Below are 21083 nucleotides of genomic sequence, written 5' to 3'. Positions count from 1 at the left end.
TAAGAGGTACTCATATTTCCACTCCTGAGCCCCCACACCCATCATTTTTAATTGTATTTTTTGAAGATACATAGATCACAGAAAATGTTACATGAAAAAATATAAGAGGATCCCATATACCCCACACATCCCTCCACCCCGCTCCCCCCACACCAACAACCTCCCCCATCGTTGTGGCACACTCATTGCATTTGGTGAATACATTTTGGAGCACTGCTGCACCACATGGATAATAGTTTACATTGTAGTTTACAATCTCCCCGAGTCCATTCAGTGGGTTATGGCAGGATATATAATGTCCAGCATCTGTCCCCTCAATATCATTTAGGACAACTCCAAGCCCCGAAAATGCCCTCACATCACATTTCTTCTTCCCTCTCCCTGCTCTCAGCAACTACCATGGCTACTTTCTCCACATCAATGCAACAATTTATCCCAATAGTAATCACAATAGTTCTATAGTAGAATATCAGTAAATCCACTCTAATCCATATTTTATTGCTTCATCCTTGGACCCTGGAATGGTGATGTCCATATTTTTAGACAACAGAGCTCTACACTGCACACAAATTTTTCTTATGAGCATAAGGAGGAAACATAAATTAAGATATTGAAAGACAATTGCTTGTTAATCATCTACTTGAAAAAGAACTCTCAGCACTCGCTCCCGAATCCGCTTGGTCCTGACCCCGTAGATTACAGGGTTGAGGGCTGGAGGAACAACCACGTATAGATTGGCCAACAAGATGTGGATATATTGATGGATGTTGTGGCCAAAACGGTGTGTCAAAAAAGAGAAAAATGCTGGTGTGAAAAAAGCTAAGATAACAGCAATGTGGGAGCCACAGGTGTTGAGAGCTTTGCGTCTGGCATCCCAGGAGGGCAGGCGGAAGACAGCATAGAGGATCCTGACATAGGAGAGAGTAATAAGGAGCACATCAAAAAATAAAATAGACATATCCCCAAGGCCAAACATAATGTTGACTTGGATGCTGGCACAGGCCAGGCGGGCGATGCCCATGTGCTCACAGTAGGTATGAGGGATGACATGGTGCCCACAGAAGGGCAGCCTCAGGAGGAGAAACACCAGTGGAACTACCATGCACAGACTCTGCAGGACAGCAGCACCTGCAATGAGGCTGATGACTTTGTTGGTGAGGATCACAGTGTACCGGAGGGGGATACAAATGGCAATGTAGCGGTCAAAGGCCATGGCCACCAACACAATGCTTTCCATGGCAGTGAAGAAGTGGATGAAGAACATCTGGGAAAGGCACCCTCCAAAGGATATATGCCTGAGATTGAACCAGAAGATGCCCAGCATTTTGGGGATGGTGGCTGTGGACAGGCCCAGGTCAATAGAGTCCAGCATGGCCAGGAAGTAGTACATGGGCTCATGGAGACTCTGCTCAGTCTGGATCACAAAAAGGACAGCAGCATTGCCCAGGAGTGCAACAAGATACACACAGAAAAAGGGGAATCCAATCCAGATGTGCACAGCTTCCAGTCCTGGGATGCCCATCAGGAGGAATGAAGAAGGATGGAACTGAGTGTCATTAGGAATGGACATTCTTTCTGCCACTGTTTGTGACTGTGCTTATCAGTGTCAGATGATGACTTCCCATTAGTGATTAATGCCCAGTTTCTCTCTTTGTCCAGCTTCCTAATAAAATGCAAAATATAATTTAATAGTCTTTTTCTCTCATTGAATGTTACCTAAACATTTCTGATATCCCTACCTGAGCATCAGATGGCTCCAGTAATAAACCTAGCCTCACTCTTGCCTATATAGTTCCATTTTCCAGGTTGACATTTGGAGTAAGGAGTGAAGTGGAAAAGAGATAAGTACAATAAAAGTCTTTGCTGTTTGAATCTGGTGCTGTTACATACAGTGCATTAAATCTAAATGAAAAATATTTTAGCATATGTAACCCAACCCATTCCCTTATTGGGGAATTGAGGACCTTTAAAATGTATATGTTTAATTGTGTAAATACACTTCTAACCACCTGATTATAAAGCAGAGACCACAAATTCACTTTTGTTTGTTGGTGTGCTTAATACAATATTTAACACATATAAATTCTGAAATAAATGTTTGTTCAGTGATCAAGGGAAGGAAAGCAAAATAACAATCAGCATGCCCCAGAGGTTTAGTAACACAATTTCAGTTTTAACAAGGTCTTCCAAAAAGCCATGCTCGTTAGAATTTTTGGAGCATAAAGAAAGAGAAGAAAATGTTTGTTCATATTTTGCACAGAGACTTTTAAAGTTAGGATGAATCTTGTGTTTATGAAATATTTTGGATTAAAATGATATGATCACTCATTGAATCCCAAAAGCTCAAACTCATTACAGAAACTGTCTTGGGAAGGTTAATCCAGAATACCTAAAAGGTTTCCAATTGCCTGAACTACATCCTATTCAAATACATGGGAAAGGAAACATCACTTTAGATGCCCTTGAGATTAGAATCCAGCAAAATTTTTCCTGTAGTCCAGATTTTGACATCTTTCTGGATGTCCCCTTTTTAGTACTAAAGGAAGAGGAATGTTTTAAGTGATTTTGTTATATAGCAACTAGCATACTTATCAAATTTATTTATTGTGAATTAATAGTTTGAGGCAATCAAGATAGGAGAAGTTCATTATCAGGTAACTCCTTGAGATGAGATAACTTTTCAAAGAGTCTAAAAATGATAAATTCTGGAGTTACCAGGAAATTGAAAGATGGATTCATAGAAAAGTCATCATATCCTCCTTTAACCCAGGATAGAACCAGCCTTTGGCAAATAATGGGGTCCATCTGGTATCTATGAAGAATAGCAGAAGTGAGGGATAACCTGGGGGCATTATCTTAAGAAAAGAGGCTATATAAATAATTTAGGCTGCTGAATCAGGGTAAGTAATATTTGAAGAAAGATATATTTCCCTTCTCAGTTCTGTAATGGAAAACTGTCATACATAAAAGCATCAATAAAGGAGGCAAGAAAAGACCATTTGCAGTTCATGTTAGCAAATATTTATTGACTTCCTGTTATGTGCCAGACCTTGGATTATGCAATTTAGACAGAAAATTTGAAAAAATCTTGTTCCATGCTCTCACAGTATAGGAAGGGAAACATAAATAAGGAGAGGAAATTTCAATAAAATATTGCATGGTAGTAGGGAAAAACACAGAAAAGAAAATGTGGGTATGGATTAGGACCAAAAAAAAAAAAAAAACTCCACTGAGGAGGTAAAATGGCTAAAAGATGTAATTGTATTTTTACAAAGAAAGAAGTACAGAACTTTCATTCCAGGTAGAAAGAAGAGTATGTGTGAAGTGAGAACAGGAAACAAAATTATCAGCGGCCTTACCTCATGGGATGAGTTCATCATTTTGCCATCCAGAACTTGGAGTCTATGGCACTTATATGACTTTCTCCAGATTGTGAAGATGGATGGCTCTACCTTTAATTGAGAGTGAAGATTGTCTTGTCCACTCTCAAGTCCCACCTAGAGTATGAAGACGTAGAAATTTTACTGTTTTTTCCAAAGCAAGACAGTCTATCCTTTTCTCCCCACCAATTTTCCAAGAGGAGTTGCCAGAATTAGTACCCTCCTGAGAACCCAGTCAATTTCAGAACCTATAAATAATGTACAAAGCAGCAAGTCACTTATTCATTCTGTAAATATATATGTATGGAATATACTATCAACATTTATTCATAGAATCTCAAATTTTTACACAGAATGGTGATGAGACTGAGCCCCAGATTCTCTTTGAACCCACAACTTATAATGCTCTGGAATGAACATATATCAAACAGGAATTTTCATAAATCTGCATTCTCCTACTCTTCCTCCCTGCAAATGTCCATCTTGCACCACCATCTCAAGTCCTCTAACTGAGGATAAAGAGAAGAGATTCTCTACAGAAGGGGTTCTCAATCACCAGGGGGTGATTTTGCCCCTCTAGGGGTATTTGGCAAAGTCTTGAGACATTTTTGGTTGTCACAACTGCGGCTAAATGTTACTGGTATAGACTGGGTGGAGGTCAGGGATGCTACTAAACATCCTACAATGAAGAGGACAGCTTTCTGGAACAAGAATTACTCAGCCTAAAATGTCAGTGGTGCCTGGGTTGAGAAGCCCTGCTCTAAACATTTTCATTTGGTCTTTACCTAATTCCCAGTCCCTCAGCATATGAGGCTATGAAACTACCTGAACTTTACACATGTTATCTTACTTCTCAGGTGCCTTCTCACCTTGTCCTTGGGTCCTATTAAAAACAAAATAAAACAAATTAATAACTCTACCAGGTTTCATAACCATGCTTCAAGATGCATTAATTCATAATTTCACTCATCCAAAAAATATACTTATTGATTTCATATACTATGCCAAGAAATGTGCTAGGTACCAGGAGAACATTGTCCTTACATCTTGACATTCACGTTTGGTTCCTAATATAAAAGGTGAGAAACAACAGATGAACTAATACAGAGAATTTTCTTCTGCATCTCATTTATGACTTGATGTTTGGGACTATGGATACAATGAAATATATGTACATGTAGGAAGTTATTTGTAGCCATGTTAGTTAATGGGCATAAAATCTGCAAGGCAAGAGAGCTTGCCTGTGTGTGCTCACTTCATCCTCTTTCCAACTGACTTTATTACACACTTCCTTGCACTCCCTCTGTCTATCCTAGCTTAGTATGAACTCATTCTCTAGCTATCATGTTATTGCCTACAATCCTATCCAACATACCACAACTTCACCTTGATTTCCAAATGTCTCTGAAAGGTTAAACTTTGAAAACATTCCCTGGCATCTTTCTGGGGCCCTCACTTTCCTGAACAATGAAAAGGCATTTATATCAACACCTGAAGCCCTGGATGGGAACTATAGTCTCCCTGGTCTCTTAGCATAGACGAAGTGATATTCACTGGAGAGTTCTACCAAGAATCTCCCTAACTACACTAAAACTATGGAGCAAGTGTCACCTACTCTTTCTCTTCTAATGAGAATCTGTATAATTTTCTGCTTTCCAGACTAAAAGTTCCTGGTTAATTCTTGGGTAGTGAAAATGATTCTCTGCCATCTTCTTCACTGAGACATATTCCATCAATCTCCTTGCTCTTTTTTTAGATCATCTGTGTTATAGCTTGAATTTTGATATATCTATTTATCCCTTCACCATACTCCTTATGAAGCATGTGAGTGAGACTTTCTAAGGTAACAAAAACAGGAAGGACCAAGATTACTAAGCTTAGCCTAATATTTTACTCACTATTTCCTCCATCAGTTGTTTAATGACTAAAGGAGCATGGAAAGAGGCTGAACACCAGGGAGAGGGCAGCCACTCAGAGGCAAGGAAACCTGCAAAACTTTTATCAAATAATCAGTGTTAGGAAGAAAAATTCCTATTGGGAGCTATAAAAGCAGCCAGGATGTGAGGAACCAAGATCCCAGAGTGAAAAGAGACATAAGGAAAAGAGCCCCCAAATTAACACCACCTTTTTACTAGAGCTAGTTTCTGATTCTTAATTTGCATAGGAAAAAAAAGCAAATGAAAAGAAGAGCATAACTTTGGAGTTTTGTGGGTCTTGTGGAGACAATATTTAGTGTTCAGGCCATACCAAAGAGGATAGTACATAGTAAAAATTCCTGGAGCCACATCTCAAGAGTAAATAAAACCTTACAATATAATCCTTATAGAGTTCAGACCTTGATAGTAGTGATGTAATCTGCCAAAGGAGAAGAGAAAATAATGTAGACAAACAAATAATGTCTTCAAAAACTACTACAATTTTTCAAACATATTATCTGGACTTCAATAAAAAAGCTACCAGGCAAAACAAGTAAGAGAACAAAAGTAAAAAAGAAACCTACATACTCACAAGACAACCAGACATTGGAAATACAATCCAGGGACCTTGGCATTACTATGATTAATATACTAAAGAAAATAAATAACAAGATAGAGAATTTCAGAAGAAAACTGGAATCCATAAGAATAATCAAAAGGGAATTTTAAAAATGAAAACTAATAACAAAATGAGATCTCAAAAAATAAGTATAAAAGAATATTTATTATCATTAAATAAAGTTCTTGTCCAGCTAAAAGGCTAAGAATTGTTTTTGCATATATAGCATATTTAAAAAGAAGAATGTGTGACTAAGACCATATAAGTCTAAAATATTTACTGTCTGGCCATTTGCAAAAAACCCTGAATTAGATTAAAATAACCAGATCAATACAACTTAACAATAAAAATACGAATTGCCTGATTTTTAAAAAATGGGCCTAAGACTTGAAAAAACAGTTGTCCAAAGAAGAAATACAAATGGCAAAAAAAAAAAAGAAATGAAAAAATGTTTAACATCACTAGCAATTATGGAAATGTAAATCAAAACTACAACGGATATCATTTCACACCTATTAGAGTGGCCACTGTTAAAAATTTGGAAAACTGTAAATTTTGGAGAGGATGTGGAGAGATAGGAACACTTATTTACTGTTGATATGAATGCAGAGTGGTACAGCCACTGTGGAGGACTGTTTGGCCGTTCATAAGGAAATTGAATATAAACTTGTCATGTGACCTAGCAATACTATTATTAGGAATATACCCAGAAAAACTGAAAGCTGTGAGACAAACAGACATCTGCACTGATGTTCATAGAGGTGTTATTCATGATTGCCAAAAGTTGGAAACAACCTAGGTGTCTAATTGATGAAATGGTAAACAAATTGTGATATATACATATGATGGAATATTATGCAGCTGTAAGAAGAAATGAAGCAGTAAAAAGAAATGAAGCTTATTGACAACATGTTTGAACCTGGAAGGCATTATGTTGAGTGAAACAAGCCAGACACAAAAGCACAAATTCTGTATGACTGTGGTATTATGAACTAAATGTATTATGCAAACTCATGGAGTTAATAATTAGAATATAGGTCACCAGGAAATAGAATAAAGTTAGAGAAGGGAAATCTGAGGATTAATCTGTGAAGAATTGGTAAAAAGTTTTTTTGTAAATCTTTGGAAATGAAGAGCAACAGTGAGAGTGGTGTTTGTGACTAGCAGAACTATGAACCACTGTCATATCCAGAGCTGTCATATAGGTATGACAGTGGCTAAAATGGAAAGTCTAAGGACTGCATATTACTAGAAAGAAAACTAAAAAATGTAACATGGGACTGTATAACATAGTGAAACCTCATGTAAAATATAAGTATGAGTAATATGGCATATATAAAACTGTTTTTAAAAAATATAAATATGAATATACTAGAAAGAAGGAAACAAAATAGAGACTAGGAATGGCAGGGGAAGAAGAGAGAGATTGAGAGGTCAATAAGTTTTTTATGTTTGTTTTTTTGTTGTTGTTTTTTTATTGTTATTATTGTCATTGGAATAAAGAAAATATTCTAATAATGATTGAAGTGATGAAAGCACAACTATATGATTAGACCAAATACCATTGATTGTCCACTTTGGATGGATTTATGCTTTATTAGTATGTATCAATAAAATTGATTTGTTAAGAGAAAATAACCATATCCGGTGGAGTTGGTGGAGCTCAGTGGTTGGGCACATGCTTCACATGTATGAGGTCATGGGTTCAATCCCTGGTATCTTCGAAAAAAATTTCAAAACACAGCCAGCAAATGAATACAAGAACACAGAAATGATGAACACTAAAGACAGGTGGAACAAAATGAAATCATCAAAATTAATATGAAGGTTTAAAATATGGTTACAATTGTTAATTATTTGGCTCTCCTTCAGTCGATTTTCAACAAAATATAGAATTGATGCTATGTAATTACTGAGAGTACATCATAAAAGGCTATATCTGTGTGTGCTGTTAAGAATAAATACTCTGGAGGCAGGGCAAGATGGCGTCAGAGTAAGACCTCCCATATCATAGCTCTTACAAAAAAACAGCTGAGAAAGGACAAAATCCTGCCTGAGTGAGCTGTTGTGGGAATCCACAAAGCAGGAAGCTGCTGGAAATCGATCTGGAGAGAGTGCGACAAGAAGAGTGATTGCTCAAGGTAAAACCGTGGGATGGGCAAGAAACCCCAGTTTTCCCCAAAACTCGCTGGTCTCACAGCCAAAGGAAAAAAATTGAGAGTGGGAGGGTTCTGGTGAAGGGTGCAGAGGAACCCTATGATGAGTGCAGGTCCAATTGTCTGAACACCCCTGTTTTGAGCTTTGAGGAGCATACCAATTGGATTGAGGAGAAACCAGGAAGTGGGAAGAGGAGAATCTGCCTAGGAAGTACGATTTACCTAACCTCTGTGGGTTATGTCTGGGAGAAGGTGGAGCCAGGCAATTAACTAATCCTATGCAACACACCTAAGGGAGGGGGACAGTAAGAAGTGCTTGGTAGGACTCCATAAGCATGTTTAGGGTTCCCAGCAAGGTGTGGGTGTTCTCTCTCAAAGAGACTGAGAGTCATTGTTTTTCAGTGGTGATTTGGTTCACAAGAGTCCCATTTGAATTTCAGAGGGGAACTCTCACAGTGGCTTCCTGCTGCCCTGGGAGAGAGGGAAATGAGAAAGGGAGAAAGGGGTAAGGGCAGATTCCCAATCAGTTTATTCAATTGCAGAGTCTATCCTGTCCCTGGAAGGGGAACTTTATTTGAGGAGCAGGTTTACAGTGAAGGAGGGTTTGTTTCAGTGGAGGAGTTTCAGCCTTGAATGTACAAGATCTCTGGCTCAGTTCACAGCTCCTCTTAGAGTAGTGATCCACTGGGATATTAGCTGATACTTTGAGATAGGGAAAACATAGATAATATCTTTGTATTAGCTTGCCTTGGGTCTCTTATTTTCCCTAAATAAGAACTTAAGAAAGAAATCTGTGTTGTTGTTTTATCATTTGGATGCCACCTTGCTTGAGGGCTTGTGTTTTTTTTTTCTTGTTATTTTGCCTTTCCTTCCTCTGTATCCCCTCACCCTTTTCTTTCTTTCTTTCTGTCTCTCTTTCTTTCTTTCTTCCTTTATCCTTTTTTTTTCCTTTTTTCAATTAGGTACTGCTAGCTCATTTATTGTTTGCTGTGCTTCTTCATCGTTAGCCTCCTCTTTTCTGTGTATACTGATTTTGGTTACCAACTCTATCTCTTTTCCTTCCTACATCTGTCTACATTCCACTTTCTGTTGATGCTCTTACATTCCCTTTCTTTGTTTAGCTCCCAATTTTTCTGGCTTTTTATTTCTAACACTTCGATTCTGTTTTCTATCTTTTATTAACTCTTTATCCTATTGTTTTTTTCTCTTTTCTTTCACTCCTGATCATACTAGCCTTTTAATTCATACTATATTCTCCATATTCAGTTTCACATTTCATTGTTGGTACTCCAGTTTCTTATTCCTATAACTATATGCTGCTTATATGAGTTTAATATTTATTCCTCTAGGTTGTATATGGTTCTTTACTACCAATACTACTATTATGTTTTTTCTTGCCTTACCTCTTCTACTTTCCCTGGCCCTAATCTTTTTCTTTCAAGGTAACTTAGACAAAAACTTAGACAAAAACTTAATAGAATAAGAATAACAAAGTGGCAAAGAAAAAAAATTAACATGCACCCTGAAACACCACCTAAAAAACTTGAGACTAGAAGGAGAAACTAATCATCTGAATAAATCCACAGAGAAAAAATGACCAGACACCAACAAAAAAGTACAAACCAAACCAATAATCAAGAACACATGGCCCAGTCCAATGAACAAATTAAAACCCAGGAAGCAGAGCAGAACATCAAACAACTAATTAAAACTCTCCAATCAAATATCATGGACCAACTTAATGAAGTGAAGGAAGAGATTAAGAATATTAAGAAAACACTTGGAGAACATACTGAAGAAATTGTAAACATACACAAAAAGATAATGGATATGATGGTAATGAATGGCATCCTCCAATATCAAAAGTACACTCTCAGCAAATAACAGCAGATTTGAAGAAGCAGAGAAAAGACTAAGTGATGGGAAAGACAGTAAATCTGAAATCAAACAGATTGTACAATTCATACATAAAACGATAGAAAAAAAAAATCCAACAGGGACTTAGGGATTTGAAAGACAACACAAAATGCACAAATATATGCATTATATTTCTCCAGTAGGAGAAGAGAAGGGAAAGGGGAGCAAAGGGATGGTGGAGGAGATAATGGCTGAAAACTTCCCAAATCTATTTAAGGAGATTGATGTACATGTCCAGGAAACAGAGTGTACCCCAAATAGTATAAATCCCAACAGGCCTACCCCAAGACACATACTTGTCAAATTATTCAATGCTCAAGACAAGGAGAAAATACTGATGGCAGCAATAGAAAAGAGAACCATCACCTACAAGGGAAGCTCAATAAGATTAAGTGCTGATTTGTCATCTGAAACCATGGAAGGCAAGAAGGCAGTTGTATGACATAGTTAAAGTACTAAAAGAAAAAAAAATTCCCAGTCAAGATTACTCTATCCAGCAAAGCTGGCATTCAAAAATGATGGAAAGTTCAAAATATTCACAGTTAAACAGAAACTAAGAGAGTATATGCCAATAAGAAACCTACCCTTTAAGAAATACTAAAGGGAGTTTTGCAGGAGGAAGGAGAAAAACAGGAAAGACAGAGATGGAGGAGAGTGTGAGAACAACCAAAAAGACAAAAAAGAGAAATAAAAAAACATGACATACACAAATCCAAAGAAAATATGGCTAATGTAAGTAATTCCTTGAGAGTAATAACACTGAATGTTAATGGATTAAACTCACCTGTCAAGAGACACAGATTGGCAGAATGGGTAAGGAAATATGACCATTCTATATGCTGTCTACAAAAAAATGCACTTTAGACCCAGGGATTCAAGTAAGTTGAAAGTGAACAGGTGGAAAACATTTATACAAGCAAACACTAACCAAAAAAGGGCAGGAGTAGCTATACTAATATCACACAAAATAGGCTTTAAATTCAAAGCTATTTTGAGAGGATGAGATCAAGACTACATATTAGTAAAATGGGTAATCTTTATGCACCTAATCAGGGCACCTCAAAATATATGAGGTAAGCACTGGAAAAACAAATAAGAGAAATAAATGCCTCTACAAATATAGTGGGAGACTTTAATAACCATTATCATCATTAGACAGAACATCTCAACAGAGAATCAATGATATATTATTCCAAAGAATTTGAATAGTGTATTAGAGGATCTGGACCTAATAGACATATACAGAACACTACATCCAAGTATAGCAGGATATACATTCTTCTCAAATGCACATGGATCATTCTCCAAGAAAGTCCTATGTCAGGCCACAGAGAAAGTCTCAAAAGAAATCAGTAACTACCTTGAAACTAATGAAAATGACAACACAACATATAAAAACTTAGGGGATGCAAGAAAAGTGGTACTGAGTGGGAAACTCATAGCCATAAATTTACACATCAAAAAAGAAGAAATAGACAATCAGCAAGATGTCAGCAGGAGTAAGGAACTCCTAGAGTCAGCCCCTGCTACAGGGCAGTTAGTAAACACCTAGAGCTCTCTGGAGCTACCTGAAGCACCTGTTTGGGAACTGCAGGAGGCCAGAAAAGCATCCTGGAAAATACTTGAGGGAATGGAAGGAGGAGACTGCTCATCTGCCAAGAAGAGTCATAGGTAGAGCACTCCATGCCACAGAGGCTGGTGTCCATTCTCCACTGGAAGTAAAAGCTACCTCAGGAGCTGTTTCTGTGGCTGGAATTAAAAGCTCCACTTCCAGAAAATGAGGAGAAGAGATGGTTGGGTACCAGCTTAACCTACTGATGAGTAAATTCAGTGGGATAAAGTACATACCTGAGAACAGAGAAAGATTGAACCTGCCCAAGTCAGAAAGAGGCCAGTAGCCACCATCTCAACTCCACACCAGGCACAAGAGGAAGTGAGGCAGATTGAAAATCCCAGTGTTGGTGGGGACCAGCTTCTTCCCATCCAGATTATATCACAGATCTAGCATAGGCCCCAGTGACACCTCCAGCAGGGGGGAACTGTGCCAGCCTCTCCAGGAAATTACTGGCCAAGCCACAGAGGACAGTGATTGTCCTACTCTGATGGTGCAAGCAACCCTTGAAGCTATTCTGTGGCTGGAATTGGAAGCTCCATTTCCCAAAAACAGGGAAGGGGGAGACAGTTGGCTGCTGATTTTGGCTACTAATTGGTAGACTGACCTGGCTAAGATATAACCCTGGGAACAAGTAGGGTGTGAATCTGCCCAAGTGAGAAAGAGGACGGTGGCCACCATTTGAATCTGCCTCCAGCCTGAGGGGAAGCCTGACTGACCAAAGATCACAGTGACAGTAGGAACCAGGTTCTTTCACCCACATCAGCCTGCAGCCCTAGCCTAGGCTTCAGGCCCACTACTGACAGAGAGGGGTCTTGCAGCCCTGCACCAGCCTATACAGGTAACTGTAGGTACCTTTGGCTGGCACAGATGGAAAATTAGAAGTCTACTGGGGCAACTGTGGTCATCTTGAACTCGCACTGCAAAGATTGCTGCCCACACCTGCATCTCCATCTCTGCCCCAGGCAGGGGAGAAAAGGGCATGAAGCTTCATCAGTCTCTCCAGCAACTACAGTCTAGGCCTGCATGATTTGGATTATTCCACAGAGCAGTGGCTTTTTCTCTACCCCTGGCAAAGGAGAAAGTTGGAAGAAGCTTAGTGGTCTCTGGGGAAATGAGGGCAGCTTGAGCTTCCACAGCTTATAACACCAATTACAACCTGGGCTCCTACTGCACAACCAGCAAGAGAGGAAGGGCAGGAAGTCCTAAACTAAAGAGAAAAACTGCATCTGGAATAAATACTCTAGTAATACATATGTCAAGACACCAACAAAAAATTACAGTTCACACCAAGAAACAGAAAGCTATGGCCCAGTTAAAGGAACAAGATAAACCTCCAGAAGACATAAAGGAATTGAGACAACTAGTCATAGATGTTCAAATATATCTCTTTAATAAATTCAATGAAATGAATGAAGAGATTAAGGATATTAAGAAGACACTGGATGAGTACAAAGAAGAATTTGAAAGCATAACATAGAAAAATAGCAGATCTTATGGGAATGAAAGGTGCAATCAATGAAATTAAAAGAAACATTGGAATCATATAATAGCAGATTTGAGGAAGCAGAAGGAAGGATTGGTGAGCTTGAAGAAATGGCTTTTGAAAGTGAACATACAAGAGAACAGATGAAGAAAAGAATGGAAAAAATGAACAAGGTCTCAGGGAACTAAATAACAGCAAAAGATGCACAAATATATGTGTGATGGGTGTCCCTGGAGAAGAGAAGGGAAAAGGGCAGAAGGAATATTTGAAGCAATAATGGTAGAAAATTGTCCACCTTATTGAAGGACATAGATATCCATGTTGAAAAAGCACAGTGTACTCCCATCTGAAAAAATCCTAATAGATCAGCTCTGAGACATGTAATCATCAGAATTTCAAATGCCAAAGACAAAGAGAGAATTCTGAGAACAGCAAGAGAAAAATGATGCATAACATATAAGGGATACCTAATAAGATTAAATGCTGATTTAAAACTCAAATAGACAAAAACAAACTTAACCAATAAGGTAGAGCACTTGTATTTAGAAAACTGCAACTCAATGTTAAAACAAATCAAAAAAGCCCTAAATAACCAGAAAAACATTCCATGCTCATGGATTGGAAGACTAACTATCATTAAGATGTCAATTCTACTCAAATTGATATACAGATTCAATGCAATCCCAATAAAAATTCCACCAGCACTAAAATACAAAAAAAATTGAAAACACAATTATAAAATTCATTTGGAAGGGTAAGGGGTCCTGAATATCTAGAAACATCATAAAAATGAAAAGTGAACCCTCATCTCCAAACTTAAAATCATATTACCTAGCTATAGTGGTTTAAAAAAGCAGCATGGTACTGGCATAAAGACAGACACATAGACCAAGGGAACAAAATCTGTGGTTCAGAAACAGACACTCACAGGTATGGTGAAGTGATTGTTGACTAGCTGTCAAACCCACACAGCTCTGGCAGAACAGTCCATTCAACAAATGGTGCTGAAAGACTTCGATATCCACAGCTGAAAGAAGACCCATATCTCACACCTTATCCAAAAATTAACTCAAAATGGATCAAAAACCTGAAAATAAAAGCAAGAGCCATAAAATTTCTAGAAGAAATTGTAGGAAAATATCTTTAAGACCTGGCAAATTGTGCATTCCAATAATTAAAATCATTTGAACAAAAAAAAAATGGCACTCTGATTAAACTGCATTTTACAACCTGTAGGACACCTTGGACCAACTTTTGCTTTTACTCTAGATTTCACAGTCGTCCTTCACCAACTTGCAAGTTTTTTTCCTTCCCTGCCAGCCAGACAGGCAGATGGGAGAGGCAGGCGTGGCCTTCCTTGTCAGTAGTTCTCGATTCTTTGATATGAAAAGGTGCAGCAAAGTCATTTAAACTTGACCAACCTCTTTGCATCTTACAAAGTTAATAGCTAAAAGAAGTAAAATAAGAAGGCAGTGCTTGTGGAATGTACAGGGCATATTGGCAGCAGACTTGGCCCAGTGGTTAGGGCGTCCGTCTTCCACATGGGAGATCCGCGGTTCAAACCCCGGGCCTCCTTGACCCGTGTGGAGCTGGCCCATGCGTAGTGCTGATGGGCACAAGGAGTGCCGAGTCACACAGGGGTGTCCCCGTGTAGGGGAGCCCCACACGCAAGGAGTGCACCCCATAAGGAGAGCCGCCCAGCGCAAAAGAAAGTGAAGCCTGCCTAGGAATGGTGCCGCACACACGGAGAGCTGACACGACAAGATGACCCAACAGAAAGAAATACAGATTCCCGTGCCGCTGATGAAAACAGAAGCAGACACAGCAAATAAACACAAAGAACAGACAATTGGGGGGAGAAGGGGGGGGAGGGGGGGGAGGGGGGGAGGGGGGAGGGGGGAGGGGAGAAGGGGGGAAGGGGGAGGGGGGAGGGAGGGAAGGGGGGAGGGGGGAGGGAGGGAAGGGGGGAGGGGGGAGGGAGGGAAGGGGGGAGGGGGGAGGGAGGGAAGGGGGGAGGGGGGAGGGGGAGGGGGGAGGGGGGAGGGGGAGGGGGGAGGGGGGAAGGGAGGAGGGGGGGAGGGGGGAGGGGGGAAGGGAGGAGGGGGGGAAGGGGGAAGGGGGAAGGGGGGAGAAATAAATAAATCTTTAAAAAAATAAATAAATAAAGACATTTCTTAAAAAAAAAAAAAGGCCCTGGTGATAGGTGGTGGATTCTTTGAGATAAGAGGAGGACTGAGATGGACTACTGATGTTAAATATATGTAGAAGTTTTAATTAGCTTTACTATAAAAGTGTGGAAATGTATAGAGTGGATGGTAACACATAGTGAGTAACAGTTTATTAATGGGGATGTGACAGAAAATGGTAATCTAGGTATGTAAACGCCAAATGACAGAAATGCTAGAGAATAATCTAGGAAATGAATAGCACAGTAAGCTAAGAGGTGGATGAGAATTGTAGTTGATGGTACAGATGCAAGAGTGTCCTTTATGAACTAGAGGAAATGTACACCACTACTGCAGGGTGATGGGAATGTGGAGAAGCATGGGAAAAATACAGCTGGAGTGACTTATGGACTGGTTAGCAGTAATAATATAATATTCTTGCATCTATGTGAAAGATGTACTATGTTGATAATGAGACCGTATGGAAAATGTGAACCCAATGTACACTATAGACATGGTAACAGTCAGATGATATTATCTTATCTGTAGCAAATATTCCACCACAGTGTGGTGTGTTGATGGAGGGGTTTTATTTGGGAATTGTGCACATGTGAATGATTGTTTTATAAGTTTACAACTTCTATCATAAAATACATTTTAAAAATAACAATAGGGTGGTTTGAGGGAAAAATACACCAAATATAAAATAAGGACTACAATTAGTAGTAAGGTTTTGACAATATTCTTTCATAATTTGTAACAAACCTCTTGTGACAATGCAAGGTGTTGGTGGAGGGTGTACGGGACCCCTGTATGATGTTATGCATGTTTGCTTTGTAATTTCACAACTTTTGCTATACACTTAATTGTTTATGTATGTTCATATATAAATGATACAAAGATAATAATGATAAGGTTGGTTGCGGAAAATACTTCGGTTAGTAGTAATGTTTTGAGAATGTTCTTTTTATTTTATTTATTTTTTATTTTTGTATTTATTCATTTTTTAATATTACATTCAAAAAATATGAGTTCTCCATATACCCCCATTCTTTATGTATGTCTATGTATGAGTGATATACTTAAATAAATTAGTTTTTAAAAAATTACATGCACAAAAAAGTCCTCAGTGAAATGTAGGAAAATGTCTTCAAGATCTTTTGGTGTAGTTTCTTAAACCTTATACCCAAAATTTGAGAAACAAAAGAAAAAAATAGATAAATGGGACTGCCTCAAAATTCAGCACTTTTGTACCTCAAAGGACTTTGACAAAAGGGTGAAAAGGCAGCCAACTCAATACGAGAAAATATTTGGTAATCACATATCCAATAAGGGTTTAATAGCTGTGATATACAGAGAGATCATACAGTTCAACAATAAAGCTACTCAATTAAAAAGTGGGCAAAAGACTTGAAAAGACAATTGTTCGTAGAAGAAATACAAATGGCAAAAAAACATGGGGAAAAATGTTCAATACCACTATCAATTAGGGAAATGCAAATCTAAACTGCATTGTGGTATCATTCAAACCTATTAGACTGGCTGCTATTAACAAGTCTGTAAACAGTAAAGGTTGGAAAGGATGTGGAAAGATAGGAACAATTATTCACTTCTGTGGGAATGTAGAAATGTAAAGCCTCTGTGGAGGACTGTTTGGCAGTTCCTAAAAAGTTGAATATACACTTGCCATGTGACCCAACAATATCGTTGCTAGGTATGCAGTCAGAACTGAAGACAGTGACAAAAACAGACATCTGCACACTATTGTTCATAGTGGCATTATTCACAGTTGCCAAAAGATGGAAACAACACAGGTATCTATCAGTTGATAAACTAATAAACAAATTGTTGTGCATATATACAATGGAATATTATGCAGTGATAAGAAATTAAGTTGTGAAGTATATGACAACATGCATGAACCCAGAGAACATTATTTTGAGTAAAGCAAGCCAGATAGAAAAAAACAAATACCGTATGATTGTTATTTGAACTAAATATATTGAGTAAACTCATGGACTTAATAATTGTAATATAGATCATCAGAAAATAGAATGAGGTTAGAGAATGGAAAGCTGAGGGCTAATTTGTGCAGAATTGTTAAAAAAATGTTGTTTGTGAATCTTTGGAAATGAATAGAAATGGTTAAAGCACATCATGATGTGGTATTTTATGGGTATGTGAGTGGTTGAAAAGGCAAGTCTAAGGTCATGTATATTACTAATGGAGAACCAAAAATTATAACACGGGACTGTATAGGACTGTATAAGTTAGTACAATGTCATGTAAAACACAAACATGGGTGATATGGCATATGTAAGATTGTTTTTACAAAATATAAATACAAATAGTCTAGAGAGAAGGAAAAACAATAGCAGCTATGTATGACAGGCAAGGCATAGAGAGATTGAGAGGTGATGAGTTTTGTTTATTTTTTTGTTTTATTATTTATTACTGGAGTAATGAAAGTGCTCTGGAAATGGTTGGGTTGATGAATGCACAAACATGTGATTTCACTGAATACTACTGATGGTGCTCTTTGGATGGATTTATGAGTTTTTAATATGTGATAATAAAATGATTTGTTAGAAAATGTTATCATACATTATTTTAATTATTTCAAAAATAGAAATGTTAGTGCTAAAAAGAGGAGACTTTTGGAAATTTCAAACGAAAAAATTCTTCTGAATTTTTCTCCTTCCCTAAAGCTCTTGCTTTCCAATTGAGTTTTAGAGTATTCTGACCCAGAAAAGAAAAGCAAAAGCACAATCACTTTCTATTGTCAACCATTCCTCCTCAGTAATTTCCAAATTCCCTGTTTAATCTCCTTGCTTCGCACTCCATAGACAATAGGGTTCAGAGCTGCAGGGATAACATGATGTAGGACGTTAAGTAAGACAGGAATATCAGGGGAAACCTTTTTCTTAACCATATGGGTGAAAACAAAAACCAGCAGGATAGTGCTGAAGAAGAGGATGAGAATGAAGTGTGAGCCACAAGTGCTCAAAGCTTTGGTGGCTGCCCCTTTTGCTTTGAGTTTAAGAACAGCTTGGAGGATGAAAGTATAGGAGAGGAAAATGAGGATGAGGTCAGAGCCCAGAAGAGTCCATGCCACAATTAACTGGTAGATTCGGTTAAGGGCAACATTATTACAAGAGAGCTTGGACACAGACAGATTGGCACAGATACAGTTTTCAATTATATTTTTTCCACAATAATGGAGCTGGGCAGAGAGGATAGGAACAGGTGCAGAAAGAAACGTGTTCCTGACAAAGATGAAGACAACAGCCTTTGCCACAAATAGGTTATTTATGATGGATGGGTAATGCAGAGGCTTGCAGATGGCCACATAACGGTCATAGGCCATGACCAGGAAGGTACATGATTCCATGGGCAGGAAGTTGTTCATGATGAACATCTGGAGGAAGCAGGCTGAGAAGCTGATGGATCTGAGGTCAAACCAGAAGATGGCCAGGACCTTGGGGATGACCGTGAGGCACAGCACGATGTCCAGCAGGGAGAGGAGGCTGAGCAGGTAGTACATGGGCTCGTGCAGAGAGGCCTCCAGGCGGATGGTGATCAGGAGGGTGGTGTTGGCTCCCATGGCCAGGAGGAAGAGGAGGCTGAGGGGCAGGGAGAGCCAGTACTTCCAGCTGGGCGATCTAACAAAACAGTTCAGGAGGAACTCAGAGACTTGAGTAGAGTGGGAGCTGTTGCTATAAGGCAGCATTGGCAGTGATGACAGTGTGGTAGATGACTGAGTGGCTGAAGAAGAAAAAGGAGTTAATTCTACCTCCCACCCTGATGACTAGATAATTTACACATAGGATCCATATGGGTAAGGACAAAACCTACCTCATGCACCCCACATCCTTGTGCCTAGCACTTTGTTTATAGCACAAGATACGTCTGCAAATATTTGTTGAATATATAAAAGAATGGGGTAATAAATGATGTTTCTCTACCTTTGTTCTTTAATCTGTGTTTCATATGACATTTTCCTGTGTGACTTTATCTTTTGAGTTTAATTAAACTCAAATTATTTTTTAGTGAATTGTCAGAAATTAAGTAGAATATTATTTAAATGAAACATGTTAAACCAAAGGCACTAAAGCAGAGATAACCTTTCAGTTCAAATTTTAAAATGCATAGAAAAGCAGTCTAAAGGCAAGATGACATCCACGCCCATCAAGATTTTATTTACTTTTAGATCTCTTTTAGTTTTAAATATGGTCACATATAAACATTAAGTTTTAAAGGGAGTAAAAGCTGAGATTTCTAGATGAATGATTGACTGAGTACCTAGAACAAACTCCTGATCATACCTAGGTCTCTGTCTGTATCTGTGCCATCTGTAGCTGTAGCTGTAGCTGTACTTATGCCTACACCTATCTATATTGGATTTCTTTGAATACATCCATTCGCAGACAGAAAATAAAGAATTCTCAGACCAGGAATTGTGTGAAACCAAGAGAGTTAAATCAACGTTGATCTTCACTTTCAACTCAAGAGTATTTGTGGCATTTCATGAATTTAAGCACCAGTTTTCATTATCTCATAGAGCATAGAGAAAAATGACCAAACAGGGCTCACACAGGTGGACAACTGATTATGTAATCTGCACGTACATGAGAATCCCCAGCACTGCACACTTAGAGGGGTGTGTACTAGAAGCCTACTCCTTCAACTTCTCTCACACCACTACCTGGAACTTCAAAGAAAACTGACTACTTCATAGCTTGTTGTAGGGGGAAAATCTTCCCTGTAAATCCTGAACCTCAGGCTGGCACTTTTCTGACTTTGGAGACTGACTACATGTCAATTATTTAGCTCAAGAAGGAATTGAAAATTATTCAGGACTAGAAGTGCCCCCAGAAAATAGCAAAAGCAAGCTTAAATGCTTTCTTGAGGAACCACTTTTTTCCTCAGGCCTCAAATATGTTAAACAGATAATAGTCTACAGAAATTGAGCTGTGTATAGTAAAACACTACTAATTTAAAAAGAGCACAAAGCTATAGATAGGAGAATCCAGTCCTCAGTAACTTGAGATATTAAAGTTACTTGACAAAAATATTGAGAAAATTTCCTTCCTTGATTTTAAGAAATGAAAGATTAACTTGAAACTATAAGCAAAGGATAAGTATACTTAAAGGAAGAATCACTCATATTGCCTAGAAGTGAAAAAATCTAATAAAAATAAAAATATAAGAAATATGTTGAAAGGATAGTTTTGGCACAATTTAAGACTATATAGCAAAATAGAGACAAAGCTGCAGAATTTTTTTTTTTAGAATTAAAACAAATTCTTATCTACTTATCCACTTATCTACATATCCATTGATAAGTGGAAAATACAAAATTTGGTTAAGAGAAAGGACATGGATTTTGAAAGTCATATTATCTTTTTATTTTACTGTGATTAATTGTAAAAATTGGGATAATATTTTATTCAGGGCACTAGAAGCTATAACAGTTTGAGGAAGAACCAGATTGAAAAATATATCAATAATAAGAACTCTATCACTGGATTTAACAGCAGTTTAGAAACTTGTTAAAAAGACTCATGAAATTCAAGGGAGATCAGAAGAATCTATTCAGAATGAAGATGGAGAGAAAAAGAAATGGATGTAAAATCCTGGAGACTGTATAGGAGAAATATAGGACAGAGGGAGAAGGCCTAATGTGTATCTAATCATAGTTTTTGACTGAGGAGGAGAGAGAATGAGGCAGGGGCCTTATTTAAATGGATCATGCTTTTGAACTTTCCAGAAGAGATAGAATGCATTAATAATCAGATTCAAGAATTCCAATATATCTTTTGCAGGATAAAT

The 21083-nt window shown here is 38.1% G+C and overlaps 2 protein-coding genes across 2 annotated transcripts; both read right to left on the bottom strand.

Annotated features, from left to right (window-relative positions):
* Nucleotides 1-628: 628 nt before the first annotated feature.
* On the bottom strand, nucleotides 629-1570 carry LOC101424932 (olfactory receptor 52E8-like). The gene has a single exon (XM_004463198.4). The coding sequence runs from the start codon at nucleotides 1568-1570 to the stop codon at nucleotides 629-631; it is 942 nt and encodes a 313-aa protein (XP_004463255.1).
* A 16463-nt stretch (nucleotides 1571-18033) lies between these two features.
* LOC101425375 (olfactory receptor 56A3-like) lies at nucleotides 18034-18981 on the bottom strand. The gene has a single exon (XM_004463199.1). It carries the CDS (start codon nucleotides 18979-18981, stop codon nucleotides 18034-18036), a length of 948 nt encoding a protein of 315 aa, XP_004463256.1.
* Between the last annotated feature and the right edge of the window lie 2102 nt (nucleotides 18982-21083).

The sequence above is a fragment of the Dasypus novemcinctus genome, chromosome 10 (genome assembly GCF_030445035.2).
Source record: "Dasypus novemcinctus isolate mDasNov1 chromosome 10, mDasNov1.1.hap2, whole genome shotgun sequence".
NCBI classification, from domain to species: Eukaryota; Metazoa; Chordata; class Mammalia; order Cingulata; family Dasypodidae; genus Dasypus; species Dasypus novemcinctus.
Note: the sequence above shows the minus strand (reverse complement) of the source record. Positions and strands in the feature narration are given on the sequence as shown.

What these genes read in the sequence shown, in the direction of transcription:
- LOC101425375 (XM_004463199.1), bottom strand. Translation starts at nt 18,981, where the DNA reads ATGCTGCCTTATAGCAACAGCTCCCACTCTACTCAAGTCTCTGAGTTC.
- LOC101424932 (XM_004463198.4), bottom strand. Translation starts at nt 1,570, where the DNA reads ATGTCCATTCCTAATGACACTCAGTTCCATCCTTCTTCATTCCTCCTG.